Source organism: Benincasa hispida, chromosome 1 (genome assembly GCF_027475165.1).
Source record: "Benincasa hispida cultivar pf3 chromosome 1, pf3_genome.v1.1, whole genome shotgun sequence".
Lineage (NCBI taxonomy): Eukaryota > Viridiplantae > Streptophyta > Magnoliopsida > Cucurbitales > Cucurbitaceae > Benincasa > Benincasa hispida.
Genome location: NC_143478.1, coordinates 46781359 through 46800292, shown reverse-complemented (window position 1 = coordinate 46800292; position 18934 = coordinate 46781359). Strand labels below are relative to the sequence as shown.

The 18934-nt window shown below is 32.8% G+C and overlaps 1 protein-coding gene across 1 annotated transcript; it reads right to left on the bottom strand.

Moving 5' to 3' along the window:
- Nucleotides 1-9321: 9321 nt before the first annotated feature.
- LOC120070548 (HMG-Y-related protein A-like) lies at nucleotides 9322-11212 on the bottom strand. The gene is made up of 2 exons (XM_039022374.2): nucleotides 10962-11212; nucleotides 9322-10054 (listed from the first exon to the last, which is right to left on the bottom strand). The coding sequence occupies exons 1-2, from the start codon at nucleotides 11010-11012 to the stop codon at nucleotides 9563-9565; spliced, it is 543 nt and encodes a 180-aa protein (XP_038878302.1). The 5' UTR covers nucleotides 11013-11212; the 3' UTR covers nucleotides 9322-9562.
- Nucleotides 11213-18934: the final 7722 nt, after the last annotated feature.

Here is an 18934-nt window from a genome sequence, read left to right as displayed (position 1 = left end):
TTTCAATTTAGCCCTTAAGTTTTAAAATGTTGGAATTTTACCCTTTAACATTTAAGTTTTGTTTGAAGTTAGTTTCTAGATTTCAAGATTTTACCTTTTTTACCTCAAATTTTTTGTTAAGTACTCACCTTTAAACATTGATGTCAATGTTTATTAATTAATTTAGAATAATTATGAAGTAAAAATTTAAATTTAATTTTATAAGTGATGAAAAATAGTGAAATTTAATTAATTATAATTCATTTATGTCCTATTTAGTAACTTTTTTTTTTTTTTTTTTTTTTTTGAAAAATTAAGTCTATTCCATCTAGATTTCTTACAATGTAGATGGAATAGATTTGAATTTGGTTTCAATTTAGTCTCTAGATTTTAAAATGTTGAAATTTTACCCTTAACATTTGAGTTTTGTTTGAAGTTAGTTTCTAGATTTCAAGATTTTATCTTCTTTACCTCAAATTTTTTGTTAAGTACTCACCTTTAAACATTGATGTAAATGTTTATTAATTAATTTAGAATAATTATGAAGTAAAAATTTAAATTTAATTTTATAAGTGATGAAAAATAGTGAAACTTAATTAATTATAATTCATTTATGCCCTATTTAGTAACTTTTTTTTTTTTTGGAAAATTAAGTCTATTCCATCTACATTTCTTACAATGTTGTGCACCTTCTTAAGTACAATGATTAAATTCTTAGTTAAATTCCAAAAACAAAAACAACTTTTTGAAAGCTACTTTTTTTAGTTCTCAAAATTTGGTTTGATTTTTTAAACCATTGGTGAAAAGTAGATAACAAATGAAGAAATTTGGAGGTGGAAGTAGTGTCCATATGTTTAATTTTCAAAAACAAAAATAAAAATAAAAATAAAAAATAAAATGATTATCAAATGGGATCTTAATTATTTTAAATTTATTAACTTACATTAACATTGGTGATGGAAAATGAATAAGTATTTAGTGAAGAAAGGTTAAAAATGGGTTCCTTGTATGGTTGGCCACTCTTTAGGTGTCCAATCAAAACTTGGCATCACTTTAAAAAATACTCGAAAATGGGTCTTTTGCTTACGTTAGTTGCACGTGAAAGTACCATTTTAACCTCAATACATGTGCAAGACCAGACGCAACTCAGATTTCTCGCTCTTTTCTCTCGCTCCTCTCGCTCCTTCATCTCGTTTCCCAATTCACGTTACTCTCCTTCATTTTTTTTCTATTCTTTTGAATTCTTCCTCTCACTTTTTTCTATAGTTTCTTCCTCGTCAATATTTTAGTTTTTTTTCCTTCATTTGAATTCTCACCCTCGTTTCTCTCTTCTCTCATTATTTGTACATATGGGTCAAATTTCGAGGTCTACTCAAAATTTGGTCTAGCTTTCAAAAACACTCGAATTTTGACCTTCTGATGACATCGGCCACGTGTGAAATGTCTATTTAGTCCACAAAACACTCAATGTCACACACGTGTCGTAGATTCTCGCTCGTTCATCTCATTTTGGACTCATTCCTCTCATGCCTTTCTCTCGTTCTTCATTCTCGTTCTTCATCGGACAAATCAAACATTTTAAATTTTAGATTTCAGTCTGTCGGCTTCTTCTTCCTCTTTGTCTTATTCTTCCTCTTTCTTCTGCCTTTCTTTTTCTTCTTATTTCTTTTCCTGGCTTTCTTTTCTTCTTCTTTCTGAATTCAAATGAAGGAAAAAATTATAAAATTGACGAGGAAAAGCTAGAGGAAGTAACAAGAGGAAGAATTCAAAAGAATGGGAAAATCAAGGAAAAATGATGGAGAACAACGTGAATTGGGGAACGAGATGAAAGAATGAGAGGAACGAGATGAAGTAACTAAAGGAAATCAAACACGATGATTTCCATGAGCAGCGGAAAGATCATTCCAATTTACAATCGTATTTGAACTTTACAATTACAATCAGAAACAGAAACATACGGTTATGTAAAAAACATAAATTACAGCATGCTATACAATGGATCAAGGACAAGAGTAACAGACTTTTGTCGACTCATCTGCAAGCTCCTTGATTATGAACGCTCGATCACAACAATCACAACAACATACAAACGCTCGTCCAACACGACCGCTACATTACACGAACACCGCGCACTTGAACTAAGTGACCGCCTTGGTCATGAACACCCCGAACAACACGAACGGCCTCCACAGAACCTCGACAGTGTCGAGTTGAATATGACACCACCAATAAGGCTACTTTGGCATTCTCCATTTGAAAATCCAGAGAGTGGGCTCTGTGTGGACTTGGTTTGAGGCAGAAAGAAGGAGAAACCACAATCGTGTAAACGATTAAGCAAGTGGGAGATGGAAATAACCTATCGTATAGGTCGATGCCTAATCGTTTAGGAAAAACTAAGCGATTTTCTAGCAAAAGCTATGCGATCGTTTAGCTCATCGCTTAGCTGAGTGTCTGTCGCCTACTAACACTCCATGATCGTTTAGTTCATCCAAGCTGTCGCTTAGTAAATCCAATTTACTTGACAACTCTTCGTGAGTAATTTTCGAGATTGAAAATCTCAAAACTTTTCTTTTTATTTTCTTACTAAAATTAGGAAAAATATTTAACTCATGGTTACCATGAAACCACCAATAACCTCCTACTCAATTGGTTATTAGAGAAAAAGAAATAATTATCTAATAATAATTATTATTATAAATATAAATGATAACTAACTTATCATACTATATTTATAACTTATAGTTTTAATATTTCATCTCATGAAACATATAGACCATGGCTCTTTTTCTATTCCACGACACTTAATGTAAATCTCATTTATATTAATCCTCCACTTGATGTACCTCATACACCATATCGATCATATCATATATAATTGAAATACCTTTTGTCAATTTGAACATTTCAAATCAACACCAAGAACTGATCCTCAACTAAATCTGTTGAGCTACCAAGGGGACCTTATGGACTTATAGCTCGAAACTCTAACGGTACGTGAATAACTGCTAAACTCTTTGGTCACAGGATCTACCATCCGTTAACTGTCAGGCACTTCATTAAAGACTGACAATTGAACTCTCCTTACCACATATATATTATGTGTTCATCTTAACTAATCAGCAGTGCGACAACCCTTCACAGATCACTCGTAAGTACAGCTTGGTCAACCGTTATGCCCCTATAATTACATCTAACTCCTTAAGTATCACTGATCTCTCTAATGAATATAAGTCATAGTTCTACTATGACTGAGTCCTCTATTCCAAAGAGAAGCTGTTACCACTATGTTTAAGCTCCAGAATCAGCCCTTAAGGGAGCAATCTCTCTACTTATTCCTGTTTCGAGAAAGGAGTGAATTCCATCTTGTGTATTGAGTTTCCAGCTCCTAGATCAGACAAGTCCCGAAAAGGTAGGTATGTTGAGTTGGCAATCTGGCCACTCTCATCCATACTAATCAGAGGACCGCCATCAAAGGCAGGAGTTCCCAAAACACTCAGGATTGAGGTCATGTCACCTATGGTTGTTTAGGTGAAATGTAAGTCTCTAGTATCAACGGTGTTATATACAGAGTCTAGTCATCTTATAGCCCGATTTTATACAAACTCTTTGTATAGGACACCCCCGCCCGCATGTCTCCACATGAATGGTCAGGATCTACTATAGGTAGTAGTTTACAACACTTGCAAACCTCTACAAGGCGGGCCGTATCTGTGGTGTCACCAGGATCAGGTATCTCATTTAATCCTTGTATTACAGACCTATTTAGGTTATTACTTAAAGCATGATCCATTTATATATCACATATATATGCTTAAGTTCACATAAGATAACCATGGAGCTTTGTTTATTGGATATGAGTAAATGTCAAAATGAAATAATAGTTATTTTATTCCTAAAACAATGTGTATCATTACAAACAATGGGACTCTGGGAGAATTAGAACACCAATCCCAACAGTAATGAGAGGAAAGAGTGAGAAATTTGTGTTGCGTCTGGTCTCATGTGCGTTTTGGGGCTAAAAAACGGTACTTTCGCATGCGATTGAATCAGCAGGTCAATTTTCGAGCATTTTTTAAAAGTGCGTCAAATTTCGAGTGGACCTCAAAATTTAACCAATTCGTACAATTTTCCCACAAAGAAGAAGAAGAGAAGAAAGGCAGAAGAAAGAAGAAATGAGAAAAAGAAAAAGAAAAAGGAGAAAGAAGAAGAAGAAATGAGAAGAAGAAGATGAAGTGGACGGAGGAAGAAGAACATGAAAAGAAAAAAAGAAGAAAGAAGAAAAAACTGTAAAACGAAGAAGAAGGAAGGAAGAGGAAGAAGTCTATTAAAGGTTAAAGTAGTAATTTCATGAATGGATGATGTAGATAAAAAGCCATTTTTCATTTGTTTTAATTTCAAAAGTGAGGTCAAATTTCATCTGGGTCTTATATTTTGGGCCATCCATCCCAACTTCCCGTTAAAAATGTAAACATTAAAATTTAGGAACCAAATTCAAACAAAATTCAAATGTCAAGAGTAAAATTGCAACGTTTTAAAAATATATAGTCTAAATTATAACCAAACTCAAAACTTAAAAATAAAATGCGTTAGATTTCGAAACCTAAGGATCAAATAGAAATTAGACCGCAAATCTAGAAACCAAAAATGTATTTTTTTTCCAAAGTAATATGTTTAATTTCCAAATCTGATCGTAAATATAATTAGCCAAAAAATCTTTAAACTCAAAATTTGCATCTTCAAAAGAAATAGTTTCTTATTAATTACACCATGAAAAATTAATCAACTTATAAATGTTTCTAAAATTCAACAAGCAAATTGTGAAGTTTATATTCATAAAATATTCAAACCAAACCACAAAATCAATTAAAAGTAAACCCTCAATTAAATTATCAACATGAACACAAAATTAGATGGAGGACAAATCATTTATACTCTAAACTTTAAAGTTATATCAATTAGAACACCAAACTAATAATGATCTCATTTTATATTCTAAACATTTTTAATGTTTATCTTCACATATGTATAGTAGTGGGTTTACATTATATTTGAGTGGTTTTACATTTGCTCGTGTTCCTCTATTTTTCTTTACTTATTTAGAAATAATATTGAATAATTTTTTTGCTATTTTCGTGAAACTTTTAGAGAAGATTAATTTTATTTAGGTGATTTTGAGTTTATTTTAAATAGAATTAAGTAATAATAGTTGTCCTTCAAAACAAACAAAAAATGAAAATAATTACAAGTAAAAAAAAAATTGTCAACATTGATTCATTTATGAAAATTTAGATTTTAAATTGTTATAATTATTAGCTAATTTACAACCCAAAACTTAGAGGATATAAATTAATATTTGTCTAAATTAGTTTCGTACAAGTGAATGTGGCTCACCTAGATTTATATACTACATTGTAAAATAGTTATAAGAAAAAAAAAATACCAAAGGTTCCATTTGATAAACATTTCATTTTTCGTTTTTTGTTTTTTAAAATTAAACTTATTTTCTTTTATTTTCTTACAATGATTTACATCTTTGTTAAGTACAGTCAAATCATTGTTAAGCATTTACAATGATTTGCATCTTTGTTAAGTACAATTAAATTCTTCGTCGAATTTCAAAAACTTTTTTTTTAATTTTCAAAATTTGACTTAATTTTTGTCAATATTGGTAAAAAGTAGACAACAAAGCAAGAAATTAGAGATAGAACTTGAAGAAGGTTTCATAGACTTAATTTTCAAGAACTAAAAAACAAAAACCAAATGATTAGCCAGCAAAGTCTAAATTTTTTAAAGAAAAAATAATTGTGCCATGTTTTGTAACGACATTGTTTTCAATTTTCAATTTTTAAAATTTATGTTTATTTCTCATAATTTCATCATATTGTTCTCACATTTCTTGAAGAAACACTTTTATTCTTAGTCAAATTCTAAAAATAAAAAGAAATATTTGAAAATTACTTTTTTAGTTCCCATTTCATAACCATTTATTTATTTTTTTTTATTTTTAAAAATTATGTGTAAAAAAGAATAAATAAATAAATAAATATCAAATTGAGCTTAAATAGTTACCACGATACTTTAATTTTCAAATTTTGACTAAGTTTAAAACAATAGTGGAATGTGAATAACAAACTAAAGAAATTTATAGATAAAAGTAAAGTTTATAAGCTCGGAGAAAAAAACGACGAACCTAAATTTTTAAGTTTTTTTCCTTTTTTTAGTAAATCTTTAGGTTTCACCATCATAGCCAATCATTGGAATCATTATAGTACTTAGAAAGTAATCATGGTTATCTAAAGAAACTATTTGTGTGGATATAGTCTAGCCAATCATTGAATGTACATATACACTAAGATTATTACTTGACCCATCAATAATCATTTTTGCAGTGCTTCTTAGAGGAAAAAAAAAGAAAGAAAGAAAGAAAAGAAAAGATTTTTACTTATGCTATGAATTAGTAACTTACATTTGATTCATATCCTCAGTTGTGACACTTTTCAATCAATATACTTGATTAGATAGTTAGTATGTGATTAATCAAATAAAATCATATTATGTCTTCTACTATGCTTTAAATATTAAACTTAATTCACCAAAACGAGCATAACTCAATTAACATCCATGTATTCTAGTAACAACGAAATCTATAGTTCAAATCCCTCAACTCCAATTGTACTAAAAAGATATATATATATTAAACATAATTCCACTTTATATATGAAAGAAAATTTTTACAAGTAGAAAAATATTAAACTATTTACAAAAATAACAAAAAAAAAAAAAAATACTAATAGAATGATAGACTTGTAACAGTTTATATCATTATAGCATCAATGATAGATTTCTATCCGTTTTTATCACTAATGCACGGATAATGATAGAAACTGATAGACTTCTATCGACCTTTATTAGTCTCTATAAAAAAAAGATTAAATTTTGTTATTTTGTGTAAATAATTTTCAGACTTTTTCTATTAAAATCTCCTATACAAAATCTAATTATTCTAATAAATCAAAATATTTTCCACTTGAACATTGTTGAAGACATACGTCATCAACCGAGCCGCCAACTTTTGTTGAACTCAAATATAAGTCGCCTAAAATTAATACGGTCTGACAAAAAGCTAAAATATAACATAATTGGCGAGCATTATTCACTTCTATTTGATTCTATATTTAGCAATTTTTTCTACCTAAAATATTATAAAATTTTTATCTACATCAACGCCTTCTAAGCAACTATGAATTGATTATGTCAAACATTTGTTTAATATAATAACTGATGAGTAGTTAATTAGACCTAAAAAATAGTCAATAATTTATTACTTGAAAGAATTATGTAGTGAGATATATTTAGTGAATCATTCATTAGCTATACACCATTGATTACGTATAAAATTGAATTATATAGATCATTGATCTCTTATAAATTAATAATATATTCAAATCATTAGTTGTATGTAGTCAAAGCAAGCATAGCTCAACGGACATACTGTCTTATCGACCAAGAGATTTACAATTCCAATCCCCTCACTACCTATTACACTAAATAAATAAAATATATATATATATATATATTTAATTAGTTACCTATAAAACTTAATCGATTATTTATTACCTATAGAAATAATGGATATACATTCTAGTGATGGTACCTCCCATATGTTGTACAAAAATGGGGGGAAATGTATCCTGGTGTGTGAATAACATGTTATTAAGAGTGACAATGTTTTAGGAATATTTCATTTTTTGTGGCTTTTTTGAGAAATTAGTGTTTGAAATAAATCTTGAATGGTAAAAGTACTTTTAAAGAATGATACAATTTTAAATTTATCATAATGTTTGGCTTGGGTAAAAATACTTTATGTTTTTCTTACTCAAAAGCATCTCTTTATAAAGTTATCATAGTGTTTAGAAAATTGTTTCTAAAAAAGTCTCAAACTCACTAAAAGTTCGATTCATCTACCTTGATGTAATGGTGCATGATCATCAAATTTTTATAATCATAGTGTTTAGAAAATTGTTTCTAAAAAAGTCTCAAACTCACTAAAAGTTCGATTCATCTACCTTGATGTAATGGTGCATGATCATCAAATTCACCATCACATAGATATTTAATACATATTCACACTAAATAACACTCGAAGACCAATCATAGAATTGTTGTCTTCTATCTATTGAGATTAGGATGAGATGTTAAAATTGATATTGGAATGGGATTGTAAAACGTAAAAACGGTAGGAAAAAGAATTGAGTTCAAAACGGTAGAAAGAAAATGTAAAAGAGATTACAAACTGGACCAAAAACCCTCAATCCAAACGTGGACTTGGAATGACAACCTGTTACATTTTAGCCTCCCAACCATACCCTAAGGGGTGTTCACGGTTCAATCAGTTTGATTTTTTTTCAGTTTAGTTGTACATAGTACTATGTTCGGATTGACATAGGCCATGGAAATATTGAAGAAGCCAAGTTCAATGTACAGAATCGATTATTCAGAGTCAAAGAAGAAAGGGACCATCTGGATGCTTGTAATAAACTTTTAGTCAATAATTCAAACACAAACTGTATGTAATCAATAATGTCATCTATTAATCAGATGTCTCTGTCTCTGTCTCTCTTTAATTTACAATTCCAATTTCCCATTCCTTAATGTTGTCTGGTCCCATACTTCAGAAAAACAGTAATGGTTGGATCCTCACAAGTCAGAACAGAAGCACTGAAGCAGAAAGCAGATTGTTGAAAATCTCAAAGACATTGAAAAGCAGAATCCTCTCTGAATCCCAACCATTCTCTAATTTTATGAAGCTGATCATTCAATAAATACAACCCTTCAAAGTGGGCCAAATGCCCATTTGACTTTATATTCTGAATCACTGTCACTACTTAGCATAGAGACTTCAAATTCTATTTTATCCTTCAAAATCTTCCAAATCTCCATGGTCCTATGAATCCCAATCCATCCATTAAAACTACATAGAAAATGGAACTGTTAAATAAGATCTAAACTCATTTACTATTTGGATAAGTCTAAACTCCACACCTCTTCAAAAGTACAAGAATATCTAACTAGTACGATTCTAGTACAATTCCAACAAACTTGAGAAACAAAATAATTCCGTTATAACTATTCAAACGCATTTCAAATATGATTCGATCATGCAACCAATCAAACCTTGAAAGAATTTTTTCCTTTTGTCTCTTCTAGTTGACTTCTGGAGGTCTTTTTTATTTCTAAAACCCGTGAATAGCCATAACAATTATTTATGCACACCTCAACTGATCACTTCAACTTTACGACATTTGGGATTTTTTCACAAATGAACAGACGATCTAAAAAATGTTTTGAGGATTGAAACACTGAAGAAATTATGATTAGCACAGGTCAATGTTCACTTTGTAAATTAGAAAGCAACAGAGCCTCACAAACAACTACACCACACTTTACATGAATTACACCCACATCCACATCAAACTAAAACTAGCACTACAACTACAAACTGCCCACACAGCAACACAGAGAGAGAGAGAGAGGGAGGGAGGGAGAGTCAAGGCACTACCAATTAATACTGCTCTGCAACAATCTATTGTTGAACGCTAACTTCAGTCAATGAAGTCTTCACCTTGGGAGGTCGACCACGGGGCCTCCCACTCGGTGTCGGAGGAGATGGCATGGTTGTTGCCAGAGGGAATTTCCTTGGCCGTCCTCTTGCTTTTCCAGTCCCAGAAGATACCTTCATCTGCACTGGTTTTGGTGGTTTTGGAGGTGCATTGGGGTCCTTAGGCGGGCGGCCTCTCGGTTTTGGTGGGGATAAAACAGAACTGGGTGGAAGAGGGCCCTTCGGTTTGGGAGGCCTGCCACGTCCCCGCCGGGGAGGTGCCGTGGGATCCCTCTTCATGTAGTTGTTCTTCCAGAACACAAGTTCTCCACTGGCTTTCATCATGTTCAAATGGTGTGTGAGCAAAGATGAGTGCCCAGTGGGCAAGTTCCCATATGTTGATTCAATGTACTTTGATATTGTGGACTTGTTTGAGCCATTTTCACTATTCAATGCTTCAATAGCCCTAAATATCATCTGCAATATTTAAAACACCTCCTTAAAAAAACAAAAACAAAAACAAAAAAAACAAAACAAAAAACAATGGTGTTTCTTCAATTCAACCTTTTCTTTTTATTTTCATGATCCACTTTTATCAGCTTCAATTATTTGCAGTTCTAAAAAGAAGCTTAATAACCAATCAATCAGAATTCTGCTTTCCCAGCATTTCAAGAGAATTCAAATTAAATTACATTTCAGATAAACTTGTATAGTTTGTTATCTCTTTGAAGTAAAAAGATCTGAAATCAAGCAGAATCTCAAATCATATTTTTACTTAAGATTTCACTTTACCTCACAGTTAACGGCAGATCTAACATTTTCAAAACTCAAAACCACTTCCTAAAGAAGGATGAAAGTGAAGTATGATTGAAAACAAAAATAGAAACCAACAATAGAGGAACAGCAGTTAATCAGAAGCACATTTATCTCTCTTCAAAAATTGCATCTAACAAATAAGATTCTAACCAGAACTAAAGAAATGAGAAATCTCAGATGAATCAATCAAAATTTAGTGACAATGAAAAAAAAAACAAAAACAATGAAAAAAAAAAACCCTTTGAATTATTTTCTAAAAAGAAACACTCAGATTCGAGAAGGAAATGAAAGAAAACACAAGGAAAGAAAGATTTTTCCCCTGTTCCCCAAAAAAATCAAACAAAAATCGAAATTCACTAAACAAGATACAAAATTAGAAACAAATCACGAGGAACCCTAATTGAAGAACAAATTAACACATAAACACACAAACCCATAATAGATTCAACAAATTAGAGGTAGTGAGTCCAAACCCACAAAAAAAAAAAAAGGAAAAAAGTAAGACAAATCATAATTTTTGCTATATGGGTATCTGAAATTGGAAGAGATATAGAGGAAAGGAATGTACCTCGGGGTAAGGAGGGAGTGATGGAGGTTTATTAACCTCTTCAGTCGCCATTGAAAATTGAAAAAGAAAGCTTTTTTATTTTCCTGAAGCCTACAGAGAAGGGTCAAGAGTAACCCAGAAAGCAGCTAGAGATAGAGAGAGGAACCTACTACTGCTGTTCAAAAAAAAAAAGACATGGCCTTGTTAACTGTTTGATTTGAGCACAGATTTGCGAAAAGGGATTTTGAGTAATTTCTTCTTCTTTCTTTTTTTATTTTTTATTTTTTATTTTTATTTTTATTTTTATTTTTATTTTTATTTTTTTTCTTTTTCTTTTTCTTTTTGCAATTTTGATGTGAATCGTGAACAGCTGGAATCTTCTAGTGGATGATGATCGGACGGTTTGTATTTGCCGATTGAAGTTCTGCACGGATTGATGACGTGCTACAGCTCTGTTTCTAGGATTTTGAAAACCTAGGTTGTGATGTTACGGTTTTGCCCCCTGTTTCTTTGGCTTTCAAGCCCATGCAAGGGTATTCAAAAAAATTCGATTATCCAAAAAACTCAATCAACCAACCCAATTTTATGGATTCATTTAAAATAACTACAATCAACTAAATTTATTATTAATTATAAAATATATTTTTTTACGAATTGTCTTCGAATATAGGAAAATAACTAAAATATTTACAAATATAGTAAAATTTCATTATCTATATAGGATAGACCGCGATAGATTAGTATATGTGACATGATAGACACACATAAGTCTATTGCGATCTATCGCAGATAGACTATGATGTTTTGCTATTATTTATAAATATTCTAGGAGTTTTGTTACTTAAAATAATTTCCCTTTTAAGATAAAATTATATATTCACACCTTTATTTTAGTTTTATTTACCTTCTTGTTTTTTAATAATTTATTCTCAAATAACTCCTACGAACACTTTTAGTACTTTTGAAAGAAAATTTTCATAATATAAATTGAAATTGAGTTGTTAATTTTAATTTAATGTATGAAAATAATAAATAAAATTTTTACGTATTAGCATTTTACTTATTCTTATAACACAAATTTAAATAATAATCCAAGTAACCTGAACCAAACCAACTCAAATGTTTTCATGGTTGGGTTGGGTTGAGTTCATTTTTTAATAAATATTATTTGGGTCGAAGAAATTTACAATTCAAACAATTAGGTTAGTTCTAAAAATTCCTTAAACCCAACCAGCTTACACCCCTACAAGCTAGTGTTCCTAGCAAGTGGCAACTGTTGGGTTTGATACCTTAAGATCCTATAGTTTGTAAATATTTTGAATAAACTCATTGTTTATTTAATAAAATGTATGATATTTTATTCCTTTTTTTAGTTGCATTAACCACAAACCAATAAACTAATAGTCAAGGTTAACTTGTAGTTTAAACATGTAGGTAGAGACATACATATGGATCATGTTTAAGTGATAACCTAAATGGTCTGTAATAAATGGATGAGGTTGGGTACCTTATCCTGGTGACTCTACAAGTATGGTCTGGTTTTTAGGTGTTACAATTGTTGTAAAGTGCTACAAATGATCTAATCCTAATCATTCATGTATAGATATATGAGCGGGAATATTCTATACAAAGAAGTTTGTATAAGACCGAACCACAAAATGTTTAGTCTCATTATATAACATCATTCATAATAGATACTTACATTTCACCAAGATGACCATAGGTAACATGACCTGGATCTTGAGTAAGTTGTGAACTCCTGCCTATGAGGGTGATCCTTTGATTTGTATGGGTGAGAGTGGCCAGATCGTCGACTCAATAAGCCTACCATTTTGGAGATTCGTCTAATTAAGGAGCTGAGAACACAACTACACAAGAAGGAATTCACTCATTTCCCGAGGTCGGGGTAAGTATAGATAAATTGCTCCTTTAAGTATAGAAGCGGATCGTCCAAATCCCATTTAGATTGAAAACAAACTTTTACAACAAATACAAGCAGATTATGCATTCAAAGTAAAATTACATCATACTTTTAAACTATAAATAAGGATCAAGTGACTATACCTTTGAAGAACAATTCTTCACATAAGTCCCTTGAACTATCACGAACTGCTCGAACAACAACAAAAACTCGAACCAAAAGGGGAAGACACTACCACCTCATATCCTTAGTATTCTTAGGGTGAGAACCCAAGAATGGTGGGCTCTTACTATTTTGGTTAGAGGGAGTTTGTGAGTTTGGAGGAGGAAGACGATTGAAGAATAACTATCGTATAGAAAAATCTTCTTCAATCGTGTAGATCTGAAAGTCTATCATATAGGCTCTGTTGAAATCGTGTAGATCTTATGTTGTGTTAAAGGAAAAATTAGAACTAATTTCTTTTTATTCCTTTTGCCATAAAAAACCACTTAACCACCCATTAAGGTGGTTAGAGAGAAAAATGATTAATTATCCAAAATAATTAATAATATAAATAAATATGATAACCAACTTATCATATTATATTTATAATCTATAGTTTTAATATTGCATCATATACAATATAAACTATAGTTTTTTTTTTCTCTATTTTATGGCATTTAATATAAGTCATATTTATATTAAATTTAACAATTATGAATCTCATTCATAGAATATATATTTGAATCACATTCAAATATTTATTCCTCAAATTACACTATAATGTATCAAATACATGATGTCAATTATATCATATATAATTAAATTTCCTCTTATTAATTTGAACAATTCAAATTAACCCAAAAACTGATTTTCAACTAAATCCTTTTAAGCTACTGATAACGGGCAAAAATGTACGTTATTACAGCACAAAGTTATAAAACAATGCAGGATTGCGATGGTAAAAATACACAATATTGCGTCCAAAAGCATTAAGTTCACAACATTGCAATCGCATGCGTCCATTGCATTAAAACAACTAACTTATGTATTTTATGCAGGAAAATGCATTGACGCAAGGCGGAAATGCGATCCAAAGAAATTAACGTCCGAGCGCATTGAGAGATTGTGACCGCAAGGCTATGCGATTGTTTGCGCTCGCGAAAATCTGCTCAAGAAGGTGGCTGCATAGAGCCGGTACATCAAGATGGGCGCATCTGGATGAAAGCTTAATAAATCACGATGGGAAAAAAAGCTGATGACGTTCGATTCCGAATTTAAGTTGACAAGTCGTTAATGACCTACTGTAGCAAGTACACTCAACTTTTCGGTGACAAATATTCGACTCATCAGACAGAGAATTAATGTCATCCCATCAGTGCAATCATAAGAGAGAAAAAGCTCTTCACCCTGAAGCTCTATAAATACCGAAGGCCATCTTCGTTGAAGGAGTTCGCTCAGTTTACAGAATTTACCATATAGATAGAAGTAGCCTTGTTCATAGTTTTTCTGTTACTTAGAAGGCGGAAGCGAGTGAAGGGAGATTACACCGAGAGATCATCCCGGTGAACTCGGAAGAGTGCCTGGAGCGTTGAAATTAGAGAGAGGGCTAACTCTTGTGGAAGCAAGAACATCTTTTGGGTAGAATAGAGATAATAGTGTAAAAGCCTTGGGAAGCAAAGAATTGCTACCAGGTTCTCTACCCTTATCTTCCATAGTCATTTTGTACTATGAACTTATTTATAAAAATGGAAATTGCATCTTTATATCTGTCCACTCTCTGTACATTACGCATGAGTAGTCAAATCTGTCGAATGGGTTGAGAAGCACTTAGCTAGCATAACCTAAGATCTTCATTCTATGCGATTATATTGTATTATGTATGCGTCATTCGTTCATTAAAGATACTCAGAAGGGTAGTCTAAGGATAGAATCTAGGCTTAAAAAAGTCAGATTAGAATCTAGGCTCGGAAGAGTCAGATTAGAACTGCATAATCAAGAGATAGAAGCTTAGGAATAAGTTCTATTTGCTATTAATGCATCGCATGCACCCTAGAGATAAGATATGATTGTATGTGGTCACCTTATCCTTGTGTGCATCTTCATCATCGCATAGGCAAGAAGTATAGACTTAGGAATAAGCTCTATATGAAGGATCTCATACTGAGAGTTCCATGAGCGTGTTCAGATTGCTCCGATTTCACAGTGACCGAAATACAAAAGATATACATTCAACACATACAGTTATGCATATTATTCTAATTATCAGCATGCTCAGAACACAATAATTAACAGGGAAAGGGTTCATACCTGTTGAAGACTCTTTTCGAACTTCTGAACCCAATGCAGCGGAAAACCTCTAACAAATTTACCAACACCCAACGGGTATGTTGACTGCAACAGCACGATCAGTACAAACATGAACACTGCAGCGGAGACGACACCACCACTAATGAAACCTGGGTATCCTCGAAGTGAAAACCCAAATAGTGGGCTTTGGTGAGTTTAGTAGAGGACGGAGGACAATGCGTCGTGTAGACGATAAGCAAGTGGGAGATAAAATTGTGCTATCGTATAGCGGAAGTACTTATCGTATAAAAGAGCTACGTGATCGTGTATAAAAAGCTGAACGATCGTTTAGGAAAAATGTATACGATCGTTTAGAGAAATCGTGAGGTAGACAATCGTTTAGACGAAAGAGCTACTATCGTATAGTCTCTCGGGCGATCGTTTCATGAATTCTCTTTGAGTGGACGAAAATTTGAATGCACGATTTGAAAAATGAAAACTCTTTTCATTTTTAACCCACCGGTTACCATAACCAACGCAGCCCACTACCCACGTCTGAACGTGGAAGAATTGGTTAATTATCATATAATTAATCAATTAATTAATTAATAAATATAATCATATTATCTTTATATCCTATAGTTTGATATCATATATCTACTATAGTATTTTCTCCTCTACTTGATATAAATCATATTTATATCTAATTTCCTTCAAATTAATGTATCTCATACATTTAGTCAATTATATCATATATAATTAACCAGTCAAATTATATCATATATAATTGAACTTCCTCTTGTCAATTTGAACATTTCAAATTAACCCAAACACTGGTTCTCAACTTTATCCAAGCAACCCAGGGGACCTAATGGACCTGTGGCTCGAAGCTCCAACGGTACGTGAATAGCTGACTAAACTCTTTAGCCACGAGATCATCCATCCGTTAACTGTCAGTGATTCCACTAAAGACCAACAACTGAACTCTTCTTACCACAGATATATTTCTGTGTCCATCGGATATGACCAATCATGAGTACGATGACCCTTCACAGATGCTCGTAAGTACAACTGAGCCAATTTACCATTTTGCCCCTGTAGTTACACCTCACTCCTTAAGTACCACTGATTCCTCTAATGAACAATACAACATAATACAACTATGTGTGAACACCTCTCGGGCCAAGAGAAGGTGTGTGGCGTCACATCGTTTAAGCCCCAGAATCAGCCCTTAAGGAAGCCATCTATCTACTTACCCCTGCCTCGAGGAATGAGTGAATTCCATCTTGTATAGCTGAGTTCCCAGCTCCCAAATCAGAAAAATCCTCATAATGGTATGGCGACTTGGCCACTCGTAGCCATACAAATCAAAGGACTGCCCTCAATAGCAGGAGTTCCCAACTCATTCAGGATTGAGGTCATGTTACCTATGGTCATCCTAGTGAAGTGAAGTCTCTGTCATGAACGGTGTTATATAACGAGACATTAACATTTTGTGGTCAGGTCTTATACAAACTCTTTGTATAGGATGTCCTCGCTCGCATGTCCCCAACACGAATGATCAGGATCAGACCATCTGTGACAAGTCACAACACTTGTGATCTTTCCACAAAGCGGGCCGTATTCGTAGCGTTACCAGGATAAGGTTTCCCTCCTTTATCGATTTACTACAGACCATTTTGGTTATCACTCAAGACATGATCCACTTGTATGTCACCACATACATGCTTGAGTCACATACAAATAACTAGGGATTTTATGTTTATTGGTTTGTGGTAAAGCAAATAAAACAATTAACCGAGCAAAAAACAAGATGTGAAGTAAATATAATATATTAACATCACAAGTGTTCGTACATGCTGTTTACAAACTACAGGACACGAGACTTTAGGGCATCAACCCCAACACTATAGACATTATTGCATTCATCGTATGCATCCTAAAATTAGAAGCTATCGTATTTGCATTGGAAAATGATTTGTTGTTGCATGAGTATAGCATGGTCGCATAGCTTGAACGCATTCTCGGGAAACGCTAGCTAAAGACCTTCTCAACCTGTTCCTTTGCATACTCAGTGTATCTGTCGCATAATTACTCTTTTCTCAAATCCGCCACATACATTTTATACCTTAAACAACAAACCAACCAAATCATTGATTTAATTGTTACCGCAAGTGATCTAAAATTACCATCGCATATTGTCTTCCTTAGTCCCTGTGTTCGACCCTGGGCTTACCAGACAACTCAGTAGGATTTATACTTGGGTCTTACTAGGAAAACTTGCATGCACAACACACATTCCACCATCACATTCTACTCCATTAATCCATCGCATAACATAATGCATCAGCTACTAAGGAGACCTTATGAGCCTGTAGCTTGAAGCTCCAACGATACGTGAATAATTAATTAAACTCTTTAATTATGTTATCCACCATCCGTTAACAGTCGGGCACTCCATTAAAATCCAACAGCTGCACTCTTCGCACTACAGATATATTTTTGTAACCAATCAATAGTACGATAACCCTTCACAAATTGCTTGTAAGTAGAGTTGGGCCAAATTATTGTTTTGTCCCTATAGTTACATCTAACTCCTTAAGTACCACTGATCTCTTTAATGAACGATAGATCATAGTCCCACTATGACTAAAACCCTCTTGGACCAAGAGATGGTGTGACGCCACATTGTTTAAGACCCAGAATCAGCCCTTTAGGGAGTAATTTATCTACTTACTCCTACTTCGGGGAAAGAGTGAATTCCATCTTATGTAGCTGAGTTCTCAACTCTCCAATCAGACAAATCCCCAAAATGGTAGGCTTGTTGAGTCGGCGATCTGGCCACTCTCACCTATACAAATCAAAGAACCGCCCTCATAAGCAGGAGTTCACAACTCACTTAGGATTTAGGTCATGTTACCTATGGTCATCCTAGTGAAATGAAAGTCTCTATTATGAACGGTGTTATATGATGAGACTAAACATTTCGTGGTCCGATCTTATACAAACTCCTTTGTATAGAATATCATGAATGATCAGGATCAGATCATTTGTAGCACTTTACAAGATAACATCTACAAAGCAGGCCATACTCGTAGTGTCACAAGGATAAGGTACCCAACCTGATCCATATACTACAGATCAGTTAGGTGATCACTTAAACATGATCCACTTGTATGTCTCCACATACATGTTAAGTTCCAACGATAACCATGGATGTTAGTTTATTGGTTTGTGATTAATGCATCTAAAATATCATATATTTCATAGATAGAGTGAATAAAATATCATATATTATAAATCACATACAAGTTTGTTCATACAAGGTTTACAAACTATAGGACCCTACGAGATTTAGGGCATCAACCCCAACAGCCACACCCATTCCTGGCCCGAGAGAGGTTTAGCCATAGTTGGACTATGATCTATTATTCATTAGAGGGATCAGTGGTACTTGAGAAGTTAGATGTAAATGCATAATTTGTTTTTTCTTTTATGTAAAAATTTTCTTTCTATAAAAAATGGGAATTGGGACGATCCCACTTTCGCTCAAAGTTCTCTTCAACGGGATCCTCCACCAACTACAACCAACAAAGATTTTTGGAATTAACCACTTAAATGTACTTTGATAGGCTAAAGAGAGTATAACTCAACTGGCATTTATATGTGTTCGCGACTATGAAATTTTCTACTTGGATACCTCAAACCTTTCTAAAAAGAAAATAAATGACATTTGATTATAATATCTTGTTTTTTTTTCTATATTTAAATTATAAGGTCTAGTCTCCAAAATCTCTATCATTAT